Source organism: Hesperophylax consimilis, chromosome 4 (genome assembly GCF_061612785.1).
Source record: "Hesperophylax consimilis isolate HC1 chromosome 4, BYU_Hcon_1.0, whole genome shotgun sequence".
NCBI classification, from domain to species: Eukaryota; Metazoa; Arthropoda; class Insecta; order Trichoptera; family Limnephilidae; genus Hesperophylax; species Hesperophylax consimilis.
In genome coordinates, this window is record NC_142839.1 from 3,072,475 (window position 1) to 3,093,155 (window position 20,681).

At 34.2% G+C, this 20,681-nt stretch overlaps 1 protein-coding gene across 1 annotated transcript in view; it reads left to right on the forward strand.

Moving 5' to 3' along the window:
- Positions 1 to 2,927: 2,927 nt before the first annotated feature.
- Positions 2,928 to 20,681, forward strand: part of Ndae1 (Na[+]-driven anion exchanger 1) — a 178,292-nt gene continuing 160,538 nt past the window's right edge. The window contains exons 1-2 of the mRNA XM_089651223.1: positions 2,928 to 3,294; positions 9,906 to 9,977. Coding sequence (XP_089507349.1) covers positions 9,958 to 9,977 — 20 coding nt within the window. The 5' untranslated portion in view covers positions 2,928 to 3,294; positions 9,906 to 9,957. The remainder of the gene's footprint in view (positions 3,295 to 9,905; positions 9,978 to 20,681) is intronic.

Sequence of the window (20,681 nt, forward strand, 5' to 3'; positions counted from 1 at the left end):
GATAATTTATAATAAATAAAATTCTGATGTAATGAAAAGGCTTACAAAATACGTTGTTTAATGTAGCGTGCTTTCTGTGGAAACTATTTTCTTTAACAAATAAAAGAGTTCTAATTCCATGAAAATAATTTGACAAAGCAAATATTCTTGAGGATTTTGGGTAAAGTTTAAACGATGACTCTCAAACAATGATTTTTTTTTTCTATTTTTGCGATTTTTTTTTTATATTCGTCAGGTGATTTTTGATACTAAGCAAAAAAAAACATTTTTTCAAACTGTTTTTCGACAGTGATTTTAAATCCTTTCATGTAGATATTTGTATAGAATTTCTCTAGACATCACAATTAAATGTCGGGATATTTGTTAACACCATTTAAAATTACGCCTGTCATTAATCTATATAAGTATATAAAAAAAAAAGATTCTTTGTTTGTCCTCTATAGACTCATAGGGGAATGACAGAAGTCGGGGATGCCCGAGGAAGATGAACGCATTATTTTTGCATTGGAATGCGAAACGAAGACGAATTAAAGACTATATAATTGTAGTTTTCTAATAGCAACTATGTTGATTTCTTGATTTTACGTGAAAGAAATTGTAGACAAATTCGGGGACGCCGGAGAAAGACAAAGACAATCAAATAAATTATATCTACGTACTTTTATTATTTCCTATATAATACAGATATTCTTCTACGTTCACTGCATTATGTATCACTTAAACGTAAAACCCTTTTTAGGCGTATATATAAATAAATTATTATTGTCCGAGGAAGGCATGGCACTATCAAGTGAAACATATACTTATAACAATACAACATTATTTCCACTTTAAAAATACACACAGTTGTCCGGTACCTAGAAGTCTCAACCTCAAAACTTTACCCCCTTTACACTGGGAAGTACCTGGCTATTCAGATCTGGTCACCAAACACGGCCAAAGCCATTTCAAGCAACCTTTCAATTATGAATGGTGGTCTTACACCAGGGCGTTACAGAAGGTATCTTCCACTTTGGAATGTGCCGTAAAAATACTACATTTTATTTTATATGAGTAATTTGTGAAATAACTCAAATTATTCAAATAAAATTTACTTGCGCACTCCGGGGCTTAATCCGCGACCTCCAGCTTGCTAGTCGAGAGCCTTAGCCTTCTACCACGGAGGCCGTCAAATACATTACTTTTCTACTAGTATTTTTGTATTGAATCAAAATAAGTATCTAAGAGAAGTGTTTATATACAAATATATATTACGAATAAAGGGAAAAAAATAGTACAGGGCACCAGGGGTAATGTTCCTTAAACAATGTGTTTTCCAATTAATCACCATTTAAAAAATAACAGTTACTATTTCAATCAGTTTCAACGCTACCCACCTGTAACGTGCGTTCCTCACCTATTTTCTTCACCTGCAATTCCTCACCTGCAATTTATTCGTATTAGTGCTTTTTACGTAAATATTTACACGCAGTAAAATTGCATGTACACGTTTGAAATGTAAAGTACGGGCATATTTTGAAAAAACACAATTTAAAACTAAAATAATACCAACAATATTTGCATGTAATAAAATAACCGCTTTTAAATATTGTCACAAGTCCATCGATATTTAGTTTAATTTAATTAAAACTTAAATTGGTGGTCAAATTAATTGGTTCAGGTCATTGACTAATTACATCAATGGTTCAGATACGTCTATAATACTCTGCATGTTCACCTAAATAACATTAAACAAGCTAGGTTTTTTTTTTAAATTAGATTGAATATATCTCATCGGTGAAAGTAGAATCGAGTTAATTCATGAACATTCAATAACCCTTCAACAATATAAAATAATAGAGAGAGAGAGAGTTCTACCACGAAGCGAACACTCTCGATATAAATACAAGTTCTTTGATGTTCTCGTGTTCGGGGGCTTGCGGGAGGCTGTATAAGGCTGTATGGGGCTGTGTGAGGCTTCCGTGCTGGTCACACGTGGAAGGCTTAGGGGGGTGGGGGTGGGTGTGGGTGGAGCTCCAGGGGTACGGAGGGAACAGCAGGAAGGAGGATGTAGGTAGGAGGTGTTCGCGCAGTAGTCGTGACGCTATGGGGCGTCGCGGCGCGCCGATCGATAGCGGCCCTCCCGGACCGGCGCCGACGGAAGTCGGAGGATAAAGGACATAAGGATACACAAGAAACGAAAAATTATGTTATTTATTTTGATAATAATTATTGTTTAATTTTGTTGTGGTGATATATAAACGAGCTTTTAAATACAGAAGTAAAACGACAATCTTTTAGATATATGCACAGTTTTTTTTTGCAATAATAATATTTTAAAATAAAGAGTAGAACAAAGTGTTTCCATCCAAAAAAAATGTAAAAGCCCTTCAGGTGTTTAAATAAAATAAATAAAAACGTCCCTTACGTCACTCGACCCCGACTGCAATGCCATTGCAGAGCAAGCACAGATAAAAATCGTTATTGCTAATTTATGAAGAATCTCTTCAAATTATTCGTAACCCAGTTAAAAAACGAATTGATAATTTTCCTAACAAGCCTTTAGTAAAATACGAATGTATTATCAGGATGTCCGAACACGTGTTCGTATAAACCATAATATTTTTGCATTTCATCATTCTATATTATCAAAGCCAATGCAGATGCAGGAACGCATGTTCCGATATATTAGGAATCTAGTAAAAGGAAGAAATTTTATCGGATTACGAATAATTTGAACAGATTTTGGATAAATCAGCAATTCTCCATCCAGAGATGGAAAATTTTCTTTAAAAAAAATATTATATGTTTTTAAAATTTTCTCAAACAATAATTATTTAATAAATTTCAATCACCGCACAGTTCCTCCCGCCATCCACCCTTCTACCAGAGCAGCCAGTCCAGCTACGCGCCGAGACGCCTCAGTATACCTCGGGACGGCCGCAGCTGGGCACCCAACCCGACCCGGGACGCGTCACGCCACTGACTAAATCACCAAGTGACTAACCAACAAAACCCGCCGTCTAAAACAACCTAACAGCACCAAAACCACATAAAAATCAACACCAACCCAAACAAAGGAACAACGGTCTTATTCCCTTTTTGAAAAAATCAATTGTTCTAACTCATTATTTTCAGTTTGAAAAATCAAAACAAATGTCAATTCTTTTTTTCCGTTTAAACGTGTACAATACTAAAGAGTTATTTGAACTTTCATTGATCATGTTTTAAAGTTTATAGTATGTGTTAGTTTCATGTTGGGATTTGATGATCTGGATTTCTGAGGAGATTTGACCTTTTTCAACAAGTGATCAGGTATGTATTTTTGAAATCAAGTTTGTTTGGAGATTTTTATTAATATTATATTTTATATTTTTAATAGTATTATTTATTGAAGAAACTTATTTTCACTCCAAAACTTGAAAACGATCGAAAGCACTTTTGCTATTTCGTAATAATATAGGGAAAAACAAACCGATTACACAGAGATCAAAGTAGATTATACTAAAATAATATTTTAAAAAGTTATTATTTTCTGCTAGAGTTTTATGGTAAATTTGTCCATTGAAACTGATTATTTTTTCAGCTTATCTCACATAAATAATGTAGTTGATACGTAAATAACTAAATTATGTGAAGCAGATTTAATGTTTATAGACGCGCGAGCAAAGGCTTAACTGAACACGAATCCATATTCAATCTCAAATAAATATTAAATAATTAATATCACTATTACTGCTGATAGTTCAAATTACACAGCTCTAACAAAGCTTGGGTACAGGAGATACCTGCTCGGGTCCAAAATATGAATTAATTGGATCGTAAAATACTTCACTTAGATCTATTGGTTCTCTAACACAGCCAGGGTATTTCTTGTTAAGTGTATAATCGTTACTTAGATATCTGATACCTACGTGAAACAATCAGCTGTTATATATTAATGCACTAGCTGTCCTGCGAAACACATTGCTGTAGATCAGTATGTCTGTGCAGATATAGAAACAATACAGCGTGTTTCTTTTTCGTCCAACAGATGGCGCTGTTTTAAAAGAAAGTTTGTCAAACAGATGGCGCAGTTTAAAAAATATATCATGTTTTTACCTGTCACAGGTGACATATTTACAATATAGGCATATAAAACACACGCGTATTCGAATTCAACGTTGTGCAAAATTTTCAAAGCAATCGATCCATTGCTTTAATTCGCGGAGATTTAAGATTTTGAATAAACGAATATTAAATTAGTATTTATATCGATAGATACAGAATCCAGCTTATTACACGTATGTAACTATAGAATGTTTATTATGTTCCCGTTCATTCATCCCTCCATTCATTCAAGCGATCACAAAGGATTGAAGACAGCTTTACCAGAAGTTTCTTTAGTAGTTAGTCCTTCTCTTCTACAAAGATCATCGCTACGTCTCTGTTTTGGTATTTGTGGTAGCCTTTTTTCTACTAGTCTGGTGACAGGCTGGATTTCATAAACGATATGTTTTCTGAACACGCAGCCTTGTCATTCTTATTTAAAATTTTCTTCTATTCACAGTTTAAGTTTTATCATTGACATTTTTGCACACCTGTTATACAGAACATAAAATACTTACAGAAACGTCTTTTTTTATTATTTGATATTTTTTTATATTTATACATTATTTGATGATCAGAATTCGTTTAAAAATCTTTTTCAAGTTTGTCAAAAGCTGGGATAAAAAGACGCAAAAATGTAATTGTGCGGAGGGATGCATGCAATGAACCGCAGAAACCGACATAACATAGATATATAGTGGGTGTACTTATAGATAGGGATGTTTAATGTTGCCTAGCTCCAATGAGCTCCTACCCGACTAGGAAAAAAAATGCCTGATGAACACTTTCTTTTTAAAGGTCAACTTCTTTCAGTGATGACTTAATAAGAAAAAAGTAACATTTTTCTATGCAATATGTAGGTATTCGTTGATCCTAGCTGTACAAAATCAAAATAAGTTATCTAAATCCGATCGTCTCCCCGAAGGGATGTAGATTGATTACGCTATTTTTACCGAATGAGTAAAATAACTTGGATAAAAACCGGTCATTAGGATTGAATCAATTTATATTAAAGGGATTGAGGCGGAAATGAAATGTTGGAGAGGATTAGTGGAGAAGCCCAACAACTGACCGAAGTAGTGAGGTCGGGAGTCACGTGGACGGTCACGTGATCACCTAGTGAGTGCTATTGAGGTTAATAACAACGGATTTAAATCTTAAAAAATGATTTGCCATACATTATTCCCAAATGCCCGAGGCTTGGGGGATAATGGAACCACCAATTATTGTGAAAAGTTGCTACACAGAACTAAGGTAGTGAAAATGAGGATAAACATATCTTGCTTTTGATCTGAAACATCTTTTGGCATGCCTAGAGGGTAAAATCCCACTCTTACGTAGCGTGGCAATACGGGACGACGCTTTGCGCGGAAACGGGATGACGCTCTTGCGCGGAAACGGGATGACGCTCTTGCACGGAAACGGGATGACGCACTTGCGCGGAAACGGGATGCCGCACTTGCACGGAAACGGGATGACGCTCTTGCACGAAAACGGGATGACGCACTTGCACGGAAACGGGATGACGCTTTTGCGCGGAAACGGAATGACGCCCTTGCACTGGAACGGAAAGACGCTCTTGCGCGGAAACGGGATGCCGCACTTGCACGGAAACGGGATGACGCTTTTGCACGGAAACGGGATGACGCTCTTGCACGGAGGCACAACGCTTCATTTTTGTCGGCTTGTCGGCTCTTTCCGCCCGGTGTGCGGTATATTTGCTTCTCTTTTCACTAAAATTGGCAACGGATCTATTCTAAATGATTTTCTTACCATAAATATAAAAACTTGTTAACTTTTATTTTCATTTCCATTTCCATCAATAAAAATCAATGTCGATGTTTCACATCTGCCAGGCGTCTCGTGACAGCATTTTTTTTATTTACACTCTGATTCTGATTCTGATAGATTACGAGTGCTGTCAAAAACCAGTTTACAATATGTGGAAAACTTGGGATATCTCTGCTATTCTCATTGATTTACAAATACGCGTGAAAATTCTCACTTTTTCTTAATTATTCCGTCTGAAATGCAAATACATTTGTTTATTTTAACACTTTGCAATCATATCATACCGAGTTTATATTAGGTTCACGGAAACCGAAATAAATCAGTCCAGTGGAATTCATTCCTCATTCCTGCCAAGTCATGTTCGAACTTCTCCAAGGGCGAGCAGTTTAATTTATAATATGTATAATTTTACCGAGAAAGATGAAAGACTTCTAATTAGATTATCGAACGTCATCATTTTGATGACGGCATTCTTTACTATGACAAAAAATATTCTAAAATACGGGTTACTACTTATAGGTCGAGCACTTAGAGTTGACGAACAACACACAGTTTTTTTTTTTTTTGTGTATTGGTTTATCTATATTTCAAAAACGAAAACTTTGTAAAGCGTCACTGAGAAACAGCGTTTTGTATTTCTTAAGCCTTATTAACAGGGTGATAAAATGATACAAGAATACAACAAGTGTGTACTAAATAGTCATCGAATTTGAATATATTTAAAATAAATTACAAAAACATTTACACTTTTTCTATTGTCACTTGAATTTTCTTTTATGAAGTCGAATAAAAAGTATTTATCATGCTTTATGCAAGCAATGCATAAGTATTAGTAGCTACTTTACTTTGTGGTTCCCTTATTTATTAACACTCCCACTCAAATAAGGTATTTTCATAGATTTTTTAGACTCGAAAAGAAAGAAGAAAAAATTACTTTAATTAAGGTATTTTTATGTTGACGAATCTGTTATGTTCGTAAGTATAGCGTTGATGACGTTTCACCTGATTTTTACATCGTAATGACGTTGTAGTCAGTTAGAACCGTCTCAAGAGATTCAGTTTTAAGTCGTTTTTAAAATCAACAATCAGAGAAATAAACTTTAAATCATCTGCACATTTTTAACGGTTTTTCATAGCGAAAATACCACATTAACCTGACAAAGCTCCTCCAAGCCGGACGATTTTCATACTTGATCGATCCACTGCTTCGGTGATCTTACTCTGTGTCTCCTACATTTACCTTTTGATACTTGATCGATCCACTGCTTCGGTGATCTTACTCTGTGTCTCCTACCTTCCGCTTTTGATACTTGATCGATCCACTGCTTCGGTGATCTTACTCTGTGTCTCCTACCTTCCGCTTTTGATACTTTATCGATCCACTGCTTCGGTGATCTTACTCTGTGTCTCCTACCTTTTCGCTTTTGATACTTGATCGATCTACTGCTTCGGTGATCTTACTCTGTGTCTCCTACCTTCCGCTCTTCCAGTGACAAAAAGCTTTTCCAGTGTTGAGTTTTCAGTTTGGCGAGCAACTTGTCCAAACAGAATTGCTTCTAAAGGCGTCTACATACGTTTGAATGGACCAGGTACTAACAAAATCTACCGCGTCCTTCTCAGAAAAAGGGCTCGGCCGTCCTACCATTCATTTCCTCCCCACACATTAAACTATTAGGCAAACCAGTAGTCTGTAGCGGCCTTAACTAGATCCACGAACGTCATTCTTTTGACGCTTTATTATGACAAAAGTTTGTCGAAAATTTGAGGTATTTACATCTGTAAATTTAAAATTATTTCGAGTTACTACTGTAAGTTAGTAGTTATTAGGCATTAGTTACGAGAAACCAGACATTAGAAATGTATGAATATTACAATCAAGATGACAAGATGGGATTTCTCAAAGTTTATCACATTATTTATTTGACATTCAAATCGACAATTTAACAGCTCTCGTTAAATGCAAACTTTCGGCCCGTTTCAACTTTAGATCAAATCGTGTTTAGCTGTCAACGATAACAACATAACCGCCATGCTGATCAATTGCTAAAACCAGCGATTAACTGGGAACATAAAATATAGGGAAAAAATATAGAGATGTTCGTCGATTTGATCAAATGTAGTCGACTGTAATGTAGATATGTCTAAACTCATTTTATTAAGAGCGGGAGCCACGGTACCAGCTCAATATTTTCGTACGGCTCAAAGAATCGATTTAATTGAACGACGACTCAATTGAATTGGAGCCGTGAGCTCGGAGCGGATGAGCAATGAGGTTTCTGCTCCCCCGATACAGCTCCCAGCTCCCAGCATAAGCGTATGAATGATCGTACGACTCTTAGTACGGACGCCGCCTCGTACCACAAAATAGATTGTAGTCACTAGGTGTGGGTACTTATGCCCAAGTCCAATGTCGGACTGTCAGACATATATATTTAACATAAATTTGTATTTGCGGCAAAAATACCAAACTAAACTGAACAATATATTATTTTAATCAAAGGGTTATATATACTCGTACATCAGAGACGTGAACGGAAACAATTTAAAAAAATAACTTTGTTTTTAAAACCACTTTATTGCATTTATTTTTAATATATGTATAAAACTAACCAACTTTGGTGGGTGTGGCGAGAGGGGTAGAGCAGAGAAGGGTGTAAAAGTAGGTGGAAGGGAGGGGATTATGTTTAAAATAGCCCTATTTTGCCCACCTCTCAATTTTACGGCTCGCTCATGAACGATTCATCGCTAACTTTGATGCACCTCAAACTTAGCCTATTCTAATAGAGCTATATCGGGAAGAAGTACATTTTAAACCATTGAGATATCTTTCTAAAACTTTAGAAACGCTCGCCTGGGAAACTTAACTTAATGTAGTGATAAAAATAATTGATTCATCACTCCATCACGCGATGTTAAGAGTAACGGCTGAGCAGCTTTTTTCACACAAAACATAAGTTTAGATTTGAGGCCAAAATACCAAACTAAAGTTAAAGTTTTGCATGAAAAGCGTTCGTTATGAAAAGTGTTCGCGTTTGGATGTAATCAAGGAGGATATGAAGCATCGACATGTAATTAATACTTTTTTGAAAAACTTTGACGGAACGAATCAGAGGGGTTGAATGAATCAGTACCTTTTATTGAAAAATCGATACGCGGTTCTTATTGGGATATTGTTAATAGAATTGTATCTGGAAGGTTCCTCGAAGGTTCTACGCTAATGGAAAGGGGTGGATACTGCGCAGCAAGATTTCTGTCAAAAGGGTATTGAGGTTGCGAAGCCCTATCGATGACACAGTCGCAGGTTTATTTCTACTTGTTATAGTTAATGAAAGCCTATTTGCGTACAATAAGAAGCAACTGAAATTTTTATAAAACATGACAAAATACGACTGCGCTCGGCTTACAATTCGAAAGTGGTCAACGAATACGAACTTGCATTACGTTTTTGTGATACGATTATCACCAAAACCGTAATGCTAAATAGTAAATATTAAAACTATGTACCTTTCTACACAAATAGACGGATGAAAATTATTTTAGCTAGAAATAACTCTGTTTTGATAAACACTCCTAGCTTCATTCACAATTATATATCGTCGACATCGAGAATTTCCCTCGAGCCACCGTAGTCCTAGTACAATTGCTAAACAAATTATTATTATTAAAAATCATATTTACTTTTGATTTGTCAAAAGGTCTCAGGAGGAGCAGGTTCAATTCCCGTCGGCGGCATTTATTTTTACTCGGGAGATATTTTCAATTTGTATTGATATTTCAGGCGACTAATTATTGGTTATCTTTTGTGCTATGCATAAAAAAACTTTGTCTTATAAACATTAATTTATCATTAAAAAAATAATAAGTGCTAAATATATTTTTAATTTTATTTTATCAATATCATTTAATATATTTATTTAAATGTTTTTAAATGACAGACCGAATATTATTATTATTATTATAGGTACTCAATTAAAATAAATCAAAATTCAATGTCTTCGTATTACTTCCTTGGCTCATAAAATAAATATATTTTTCTTATATTTCAGAAAGAATCGTCAAGCTGTTAAATTCACTTGACTGCAGTGGGCCATCAAGTCGATGAAAGCCTTCAAGAAAACGTAAGTATAAAAAACTTATCCATCTAGAAATAAAAATTTCTAGGACGGCTTTAAACTTATGATTGAAAGAGCGCAAATAAAAACACAACTTGCAAGAAGCCTTTTTTATGTGGCACCAAACAAAAGAAACGAGCATCAAGGCAATGGGACCCGACTACAGCATCCGTAATGGTCGAGCTGAAGTGGGGTAACGCAACACATATATTTTAGAGATTGGGCATTAAGATCTTGTATATTTAATCTGAATTATTGCAAATAGTATCAATAATAATTAAAATAAAAAAAGATACGGCCGTGAATAAGACTCGAACTCAGAACCTCTTGCTTATCCCGAGACTGGTGATTCTGCCATTTGATTCATCTTTATCAATTTTAGTACATACTTCCTTTGAAAAACGCGAATTCTATTTTTCAATTATTTCCCATATGCCATTTTTACCAGCTGTGGCGGCTCGTAACTTTTGGGTCTACGACAGTGCTAATATTACAAAAAATGGCATTGTTAATGTTGTTGTAGCTGAAAAGATTTTTATTTATTTCTAAAATTCTTTTTTTCTATGAAGATTTTCAGGAAACTGAAATTTCCTGAAAATAATCATAAAAAATCGAACACTGAATACAAAGTAATGTCGAATTTTCCGAACTTAGCACTCTATCATGCTGAAAAGTCACGAGCTGCCACTGTTTGCCAGTCCTGCCTGGACCTGATTGTACCATGTGTATTTTCTGTGTCTTCTTCTGATTCATATTTTCAATGAGAGTTATTAATATTATTTTCAATACCTCATTAATATTTTCAATGTGCGATCTAATGCCACATTTATGTGATATTTCTTTTAAAATTAATTTTATTGTTTTATTGGCTTGCAATTACCGTGCCGTCCAATTACTGTTTATGGTATATTTATATGTACCATTGATATAAAATAAATAAATATTACATTAAGTGAAAAGCTCCGGTTAGTTTTTCTTGATTTCGATATTGAATTTTATTTCAAGCAACTCAACGTTTTGATTCGTGGTAGACGTGTTCTGGACTTATTTTGCATTAAAAAGGGAAAGTGAAAAGTTGAAAGATTTGTACTGTTTTTTTTCCCACGTAAATCATTTTTTTAATGTTTTTCACTTTTTATTTATTGAGGATCTTATAAACTTTAATCAGTTTCCTGGCCTGGATTGAGATTGTGATATTTTAAGACTACGTGTCAATGGTTAAGGATCTTACCACAAAGTGGAACAAAGCAAGGTAAAGAGCAAGTAGTTTGCAAAACTGAATGCCAAGTTGTGAACAGAGAAGAACTTTGCAACTATCGTAATTTAACTGGAACAAATAAAATGCACAGGAGAGTCAAAGACAGATAATTAAGTTCCAAGATGTTTGCAAAGAAAGTTGAGTTGTAACATTTTACCAACTGGAGACTTACTTTCTTACTTTCCAGGTATAGGAGGACACTTTAACTTTTATTATATAAACAAGAATAAATGAGTCTTTTAGATGCAAAGCCCGATCTGGAAAATTCTGCTAGTTTTTATATATTCACAATTTTAAACTTACCCCACACAGGAGGCCCTGAGGAAAATAATTTCCCTCAGGGCCTATGTTATCTTTTGAAATGCTGTGTGGAGGGTCTTTTAAGGAAAGGAAGGAGAGGAAGTTCTGCGAAGGTAAAGGTAAAGGGTAGGAGGGTTGGTAGGAACGTATTGATTCTGAATGCTGTTCATCCACCAGGGCGATATCTTCCAATCCGATGACTATGAATTCTCGAAGATGCGAAGAGCAATATACGGTTGTGTAACCTAGTATTCGACATGCAATACTTGCGAATAACAAATCATCGATTGTTTATAGTAAGCCCTCGAGTGATTTACACCGCAAGTTTACAATTTGGGAGGCGGTTATGAGTACCTCCACCCGGAATAATTTATTGGATAACCACGCCTCTGCCATAGGTTACTCAAAGTAATTCGATACGTTTGGTGACTTAGCAGGGGTGCCCGGGTTCATGGGTGAGGTTTGTCTGGGTCTGGGCGGCTGGATGCGGAATCGGGAGAAACAGGTTGAAGGAGACCTTTTGACCTCTCCAGCCGGACTCTCTCGACCCATCGCCTTGCACCGCAATGGGAGGGATGGATTCTTACGTCCGTCACTCCTGGACACTTGGACCCCCAGATTCCTACCCACCCCTCATAGCTTTTTCCTTCCCAGAACTTCCTCTCCTTCCTTTCCATAAAAAGACCCTCCACACAGCATCCCCAAAGATGACATAGGCCATGAAGTTTTTTGTCAGGGCCTCCTGTGTGGAACTAATGTCAAAAAAAGCACCGTCCACTTTCAAATAAAAATAATTCTGAACAACAAAAATATGTAATACAGTGTAATTGTTTTCTTTTTGTGAGTGTCTAAAAATAGATTTAAAGGCCATTATGCTCAAACATATTCTGTTATATTTTGATCGCCGTCATATTCACGAATCTAAACGAATGACACATTTTAAATCGTTACAGAAAATTTACTCGTCAACATTAAAATAAAATTTAAATAATCTTCTTTATCACAATTTTTTTCGAAAATGAAAAAAATAGTGAAGATACCAAATTGGTGATCTTTGACAAAGCTGAGGAAATTCAATTCAGAGGCTGTTCAAGAAGGTAAAACAGGCATAATTTATTCTGAACGAACATTTCGATAATGATCATCTGCCATAACCATACTTTACACTGATTTCTCGGGCACGATAGCTCTATTGATATCCAGACCGATATTGATAACGCAATAAATCAAAATTCTATAAACACTGGCAACACTTGCGCATCTCTCTATGAATTGGCATTCCTAAATGTCAGACAACTACGTAAAAGTAAAAAAAAACTAATAAATTGACAATTTCATATTGAAATTAACTTCAATTAGCGGCTTTTGTCAACCGACTATCTGAAACATATAGATGACGAATTTCGTCAATATCGTATTGACATAGGGCTTTATGGATTGTCCATGCAGGCATTTTAATAATAAATTCATTATTATTCACCTAAGACCTAAGTAATATTTCCAGGAAAAGCTTATTTTTTCTTAATTTAAGTAAGTAGGTACTGAATTATAATATTGTATGTGATTCCAGGAACCTTTATCGCACTTTCCGCGAAATCATATTTTTCCTTCGTATCTTGCATTAGGAATGAAACAATAATATTATGATCCAGTAGTGGATTAATAGATATGTGTTTTGAATTATTCAATGAACGTTGGCTATCTACAATCTACAAGTCTGTTTAACATACAATATCATATTTCCCATCGCATCCGGGGGTTAATTAGCCAGTATGTCTTAATTGCAGAGTAATTTATGTAAATGTTCCTTCGCAATATTATTTCTAATAAACGTTACAGCGAGGAGTAACTTAGACAGAAGCAATTAAGACGTTGTACGAATCCGGGGCAAGCCAAGAAAATTCTTGGATATCGTGCTGGTAGCTGGAGTTAATAGGAGAGAATGATTGTCTGCAAGGATGTGAGGATTAGGAACGGAAGCCACTGTACCAGATCAATATTTTTGTACGGCTTAAATAGTCGACTCAATTGAACTAACACGGGAGCAGATCGAGCTCAGATCGTATGAGCCTTGATAATGTGAGAATACTATGCTCATCCGATACAACTCACTCGATACGGCTCCCCCGATACGGCACCCCCAATACGGCTCCCCGATACGGCTTCCCCGCTACGGCTCCCCCGATACGGCTCCCACTCTACGGCTCACCCAATGCGGCTCCCCCAATGCGGCTCCTGGCTCCCAGCGTGAGCATATGGATGATCGTACAACTCTTGCTACCGCTACGCCACCTAGTTTTACGAGAAAAATAAGAGGCTAGGTAGTTAGTACGTGTAGGTTCATATGTCCAAGTCCAGATGTTGGACTGGCAGATGCAGTTCGCGTTTTAAATATCTAATAACAATTAATACTTGTTTAATTTTGATGCCGCTATTTTTCTAAAATATCTCCTGATGATAAAAGAGTAACCGTTCAATCAAGCCGTGGTACGGTTTACCGGGAGTCGTACAAATACGACAACTCAATTGAACTAAACGACTGATTTTTTAAATAACTTTTTTGAATTCTTCAATATAGATAGATTTGTGTATATGATGGTTACATAGTAAGCATTTAGCTACTAACAAGCCATAAGATTTTTTATTAATATTTTACCACTGGTTTTTTGCTGATAGGTCCTGCGGGCGGGACTCAGTTGGGCTTCGCCCAGTTTAAGTGATACTAACAACAGTTACATTTAATTTGTAGAACATCATTTTAACATGAAGTTTTTTGTTGTTACATTCAGTTATAACTTTATTTAATTATGTTACAATAGTTTATTTATAAAAAAGTTCTGCTGCGTAAGTATTTATAAACAAGTTCGCCTTCCGAAGTCATTATCAAATTGACAGTTTGACTTCGGAATGCGAAAGTGCCGTCACACGTAGTAATAATTACAAAGCCGAGCTTTTTTACAAATAAACTGCTTTCATGAATGAAATAATAATATTATTTTTAATTTTTTTTTTAAATTTAAAAAAAGCCACACAATGTTTGTGGCGTGACGTGATATTTTAAAATGGGAAACTCCGGTAATTTTAATCAAATTTTGAAGATAATTACTTAAATTTACGTAGGTTTGGAAAGGACCTAACCTCATTAACCACCCTCCGCCTCTTGAAAAGCTTCTAAAATAAATACTGAATGTGAAAACATGCGTGTACGTAACCAATAATTAAAAGCGTTATGTTAGTACAATTTTAGTAATCTGAGTTTCAACGCGTTGAACATAAAATGAAATTTATTGATTAAAATGCTTTCAATTAATAAATATTTCATTTATAATATACGAGTAAAAATTCAACCAAATTTACCAATCTACAAAAAATATTGTCTTTACTTTTTATGAACAGCACACCGCAGGTTAACTTATTTACTAACGGCCACATACTGTGTAAATATTGGTCACCAATAGCAATGAAACCGGCCTGTTTATTCAAGTTTATAGAAGATTCCCATTGACATTTATTATTCATAGACGCACGTTGACAGCTGAGAGAGAAATACAAAGAAGGCACCGCTTTGTTGGTTTCTTTGTTTGTAATCTAACGTAATTTAAAGTCTGTGTTAGGTATGCATAATATTATGCAGTAGACATGCAGCACTGTGTAATTCCTCGATAGTATCAAGGCCATGTTTTGTTATATGTAGTATTTGACGCAATAATGACGATTCCATGTAATTAAACGCTTGGTGGTCCAGTTTAAGTGCTTCGTTTCTTGGGCACTTCTTGTACCACGTAAAATAGTTCATCGACTTAACTATGAAACTGTTAAACAAGAGAAATCTTGGAAAGATATTGAAATAAACACCGTCGTAGTCATCACAGTATTGAACTCCTTTCTTTTCCTTTAGGAATTACAGAATTTATTAAAAGTAGATGTGATAAAAAAATAAATAAATAAAATAAATACCTACGAATATAATGGATACAGTGTCCCAACTCCAATCCTCTAACAGCTGGAAATATATTATAATTTAAGACTTTTTTGCGTTTAGTTATGATGTAGCCGTCAATTATCGGAAACCAAGAACTATTGAGCATAATATTGTTAGAGATGGAATCAAGGTACTGTCGCACAGCGGAAAGAAAAGGATTGGCAATCTGAAATGCCGACTTACAGTTTTTTTCTTCTTCCGCTTTTCTTGATTGCTCTGCTTCAATACAGTTTACTTTCGCAGTCACAAACTCGCGAGCTTAGTGGCTTTTAATGTCGACATGATCGACAAGGGGCTCCGTAACCAAACACAGGTTGATAAAATGACTTTTGAATTTCAATTGAACTACACACACGTTGTATTCGGCGTAAGGAGGTAGGAATCAAGTAGGTGGACAACAATAATTTTGTAGGTAGGAATCAAAAGGAATGGTATAAGGTATAACAACGGTACCAACAAATGTTAATGGGATTTTTATGAATTTCTTTTGCCTCCGTAATAAAGCGTGCTATGGGTGTTTTGGGTACTCCCAGGATTTCAGGGACAAATCCAAAGCAATGATCTGTTTCAATTAAATGCTTGGCAATTGCCGATTTGTCAGGGTGGCCGAATTTCCATGCTCGAAAGCGTTCTGATATTCTTTTGGAGATCAATCTACCCTGACGATGGACATCTGCCCAGATGATGAACACTGTAATACTGCCAAAAATATTGGCTAAAGAAGGAGGTAATGCAATTCGGCATAATACCCTAAAAATAAATCACTTTGATACTTTCAGTCGTGAAAATCTCAAATCATATGTTTGCCTTTCTTTAAAAAACATTAATGAAACCTTCTCTCTTACAAAGTTTTTTTTACTTTCAAAATGTCATAAATTATTTATATTGTGATTCCGTGAATACAGAAAATGTAAGAAACAACATTTTTTATGTAAGCAACCGTGTTTGAAAGCAATTACGCCAGTAAACCAACAACTCTCATTATTCAAAGAATGCGATGCCATGTAGACAAGGAAACTTGTTAGGATTCGTTCCCTTGACAACAATATTTGTTTGTTCAAATCTCTTTAAGAATTAATGAAAAAGTTATTTATAAAACTAGAAACACAAACAAATGACTATATACTAACGCAGTTACCTAGTTCTAAATCAGTGTTTTTAAACTAGAATTTTAAGACATTAAAAAAAAATAGTAAAATTTATAAATATATATATCCATATACATATCTAAAAATCTAAAGAATGCGGGGGTTACATTAATATGGCTAAGAGCGCCTTTTTTCAATTGTTTCTGGCTTTCCCCTTTCAAGGGTGTTCTAGGCCATCATTTCAAATTATGGAGAGAGGAAAGGTTAATTTATATATCTATTTTGTGTAAATGGGTAAATTTCAAAATTTTCAGACTTAGAAGAGATGAGATGTTGAATGGAACGGAGACAATTTTAGATAAAGCTTGATAGAAGAGAGGATATTTGTTTAGAGAGCAACAACCAAAAAATATATGATCTAAAGTTCCCACTTCTAGAAAACAGAATGTATAATTTGACGAGTCAAGCACGTGAATTTTGAAAAGATTAGAAGGAGCGGAACAATGTCCAATCCTCATTCGAATAAGTGAAGAAATTTATTTAATGGAGAAATGGGGGATTTTTTCAAACCAAGGTTTTGATGGGGATTTTCTCAATCCTTTTTATTGAGGCATAGCAGGCTCCCTTAGATCAACTAGCAATGTGGCAAAACTTTGACCAAACATTACGCGATCTTTTTTTGAAAAAATGTCGGATAGGGGAATGTGGTTTACGAGGGTAACTATAGGGTTGGATGCTCCTTGTTTTGCCAATGAATCTGCAATATCATTACCCAAGCTGCCAACGTGTCCAGGAATCCAAATCAGAGTTACCGTTTTACCAGAGCTTTCAATAGAGGCTATCAGCACTCGAATAAGGTATACAAAGTCATCATCAAGATGAAGAAGTAAACTGGATTTAAGTTTTTGGAGTAAACTGAGAGAGTCAGAGAGAACGAGAGAATGTTCAAAATGATTTTCGATTGTATATTTGACAGATACAATGCACTCGGCTGAAAATATTGAAAATTGGTTTGAAATTTAATCAAATATTATGTCATTAGAATTATTGTGGAAACGTTTATACCTATACCACAGTCAGGAGAGTCTGAAGATTTGAAGCCATCATTAAAGAAAAGAGAGGAGTTTAGCCATTTAGATAAAACAATGTAATTGAACAAAATATTGATAGTACTGGCCGGAAGATTGGAATGGCTATTGAGGATGCCGATCTCTTCTAAAATTGTTGGGGATAGGGTGACGTGACAGTGTTTTGATTTTTATAAGAGAAGAAGATCATTTATGATAATTTGAAGATCTAAGAGAGACTGAAAATTTTTACACATGGCAGGAAGAGGTTTAGTTCGAGCTCTGATTGTAGTAGCTGAATGAGTTGGGTTGTTGAATAATGAGACTGTGGGGATAACCTCATAAAATTTAGAATTTAAACATTGAAGAACAAATTTGTTAGCAAATAGTTGCCGCCTTAAATAAAGAAGGAGATCAGAACATTCTACTTGAAAAGAATTGATGGGCAACGATTGCATCGCTCCAGTTATTTATTTAGATTGAATTTTTTCTAATTTACTGCATACATTTTTGATGCAGTTCTGAAAATGCAAAGTTGAGATATATATAGATATATCTTATACATTAAGGGAGATGAGCGCTTGCAATAACGAAAAAAACTTTTGGTTTAGGGTCATTGGTTCTTTTATTGATTTCCAATTGTTCAAGTAAATTTAATCTAAGGCACTTTCTTTCTAATATTACATTAATTAAATTGAAAATTCAATAAATCATAATGTAAAGTAATTTTGGAACTATGCAAACACAACACAACAATAATTTTATCTACCTACAGACTTGACGTTTCATCCTTGCTCATACTAATTTAAAGAAATAAACGCAAATAAAGCTATATTTAAGCAGTAAAAAGTGCAGAATACATTGATTTCACGATCGTACGTTGTTTGTGCGTTTTCAACCTTTAAAAAAGTGAATCTGTGCTCTATTTCATTGTTTGTGAAAAAAGGACAATAAGACACAACAATTTAGTGAATTAAACAATTAACAAACAGTGAAACATAACGAAATTTAAAGTTTATCCTAAATATCTAGAACCTATTAAGGTTTTTATTAAAAAACGGTGTTTTTTACTTCAAAAAAATATGAATCCACATCAATTCATGGATTCTGCGAAGCAGGCAATTGATGATTTATTGAATTGTGTTCAAGATAAAGTGAATAAATTTAATAAAGAACAAATAAACTTAATTAAAACGAAAACAAGTGCTATATTTAACTGGATGGGACATCTAACTCTTCAGTTATCTGAAGCAAAGGAAAAAATAATCGAACCAACATTTGGATACGGGAAAGTAGCTGAAAACCAAAATAAAATATTGGAAAGTGATTACAAATTAATAGTTTCATCGAACAATGCTGACGAATCTTCAGAAAATATACAAAATAAAATCAGGAAGAAAATTAACTTAAGTAAGGTTGGTGCCAAAGTGATTGGTGTTAATGCGATATCTAAAAATAGAATACTTATAAAATGTTCGACAAAGTACGATGCGGAAAAAATGAGTAAAGCTATCGGAGACGAGTTTAAAGACATCAGTGCTACAGAAATTAAAAAGAAAAGACCAACTATAATACTTAAGGGCATTGCTAATGACTATAATAAGGATGATATAATACAAGATATAATCGAACAGAATGAAGATATCAAGGATGTGATGATAGATAAACCAGAAATTGAGATGACGTTAAAAAAGATCTTGAAAAACAAATATAATAACTCATCTAATTACATAATAGAAGTTAGTACTGAAATAAGAAGAAGGCTAGTATATACCGGTAAAATCTATGTGGGATACCAGAGAATACAAGTAGAGGATGCCCATCCTCTAGTGCAATGCTATCACTGCCTGGGCTTTGGACATACTTCTGTCAGGTGTCTTCATAAAGAAAAGGACAAACCATTGTGTACACACTGTGCTGGTGATCATTCCTACAAAGATTGTGCTAACAAAGATAAAGAACCTAAATGTAAAAATTGTGATAAAAAAAATAAAAAAAATGAACTGGAATATTGACATCAGGCATTCTGCAAACGATAAAACGAAATGTATTGTGTATAAAAAAATGAGCTTTTTAGCAAAAGAAAAAATAGAATATTGACTAGAAATAAGATTAAACCTGTGTCAAAGTAGATTTAGTGTTATTACATTTTATTACATAAATATCGTTATAAAAATTATAAAAAGTCACAAATTAACTAACAAAAATAACATTATTATATTACATTATTTTTTTAATAGTAATATCATAACGTCACGTTCAACAACATTTTTTTGTTTACTTAAACATGCATTTTTTCACTGTGTACTATATTTCACATTCATAATTATAAAAACAGCTTTTACATTTTTTTAAATATGACAATTATTCTGAAATAACACTAGATGTGAACATACAGTTTATTTTATATTTATTAAGCCTTTATCAAAAATTACTTGTACCAATTAGCTTCTAATACAATCACTTTTATTTTGTTAAATATTTAACATTAAATTCTTCAATTTATACTCAAAATATGTCTGTTAAACAAAACAAGAAAACAATTAATTACCATCACGAATTAAATGGCGCAGAATAATTTTTCTTATATAGATAATGATAATGAAATAGAAAGTAGTACAGTAAATAATTTAGAAGATTGGATAAAAAAACAAAACATAAATTCGTCTGATAATCTTGTTTGTATTCAATTAAATATTAGATCTATACAAAAATATTGGGATGTATTGCATATATATTTAATTAATTGTTTGAAGCATATTGACATTCTGATGCTATGTGAAACATCTGTTCAAACTGAAAGTATGTGTATTTACAATATTCCTGGATATAATGCATATAACTACTGCAGGACTGATAAGTCAGGAGGAGGTATTATATTGTATATAAGAAACAAATTTGAATTTAGACTAAAAACATTAAAATCAATACATTTTGAAAATATATCAGGAAAGCTCATACTCCAGGACAAAACTAAAGTCAATATAATAGCTATATATAGACCTCCTAATTTCA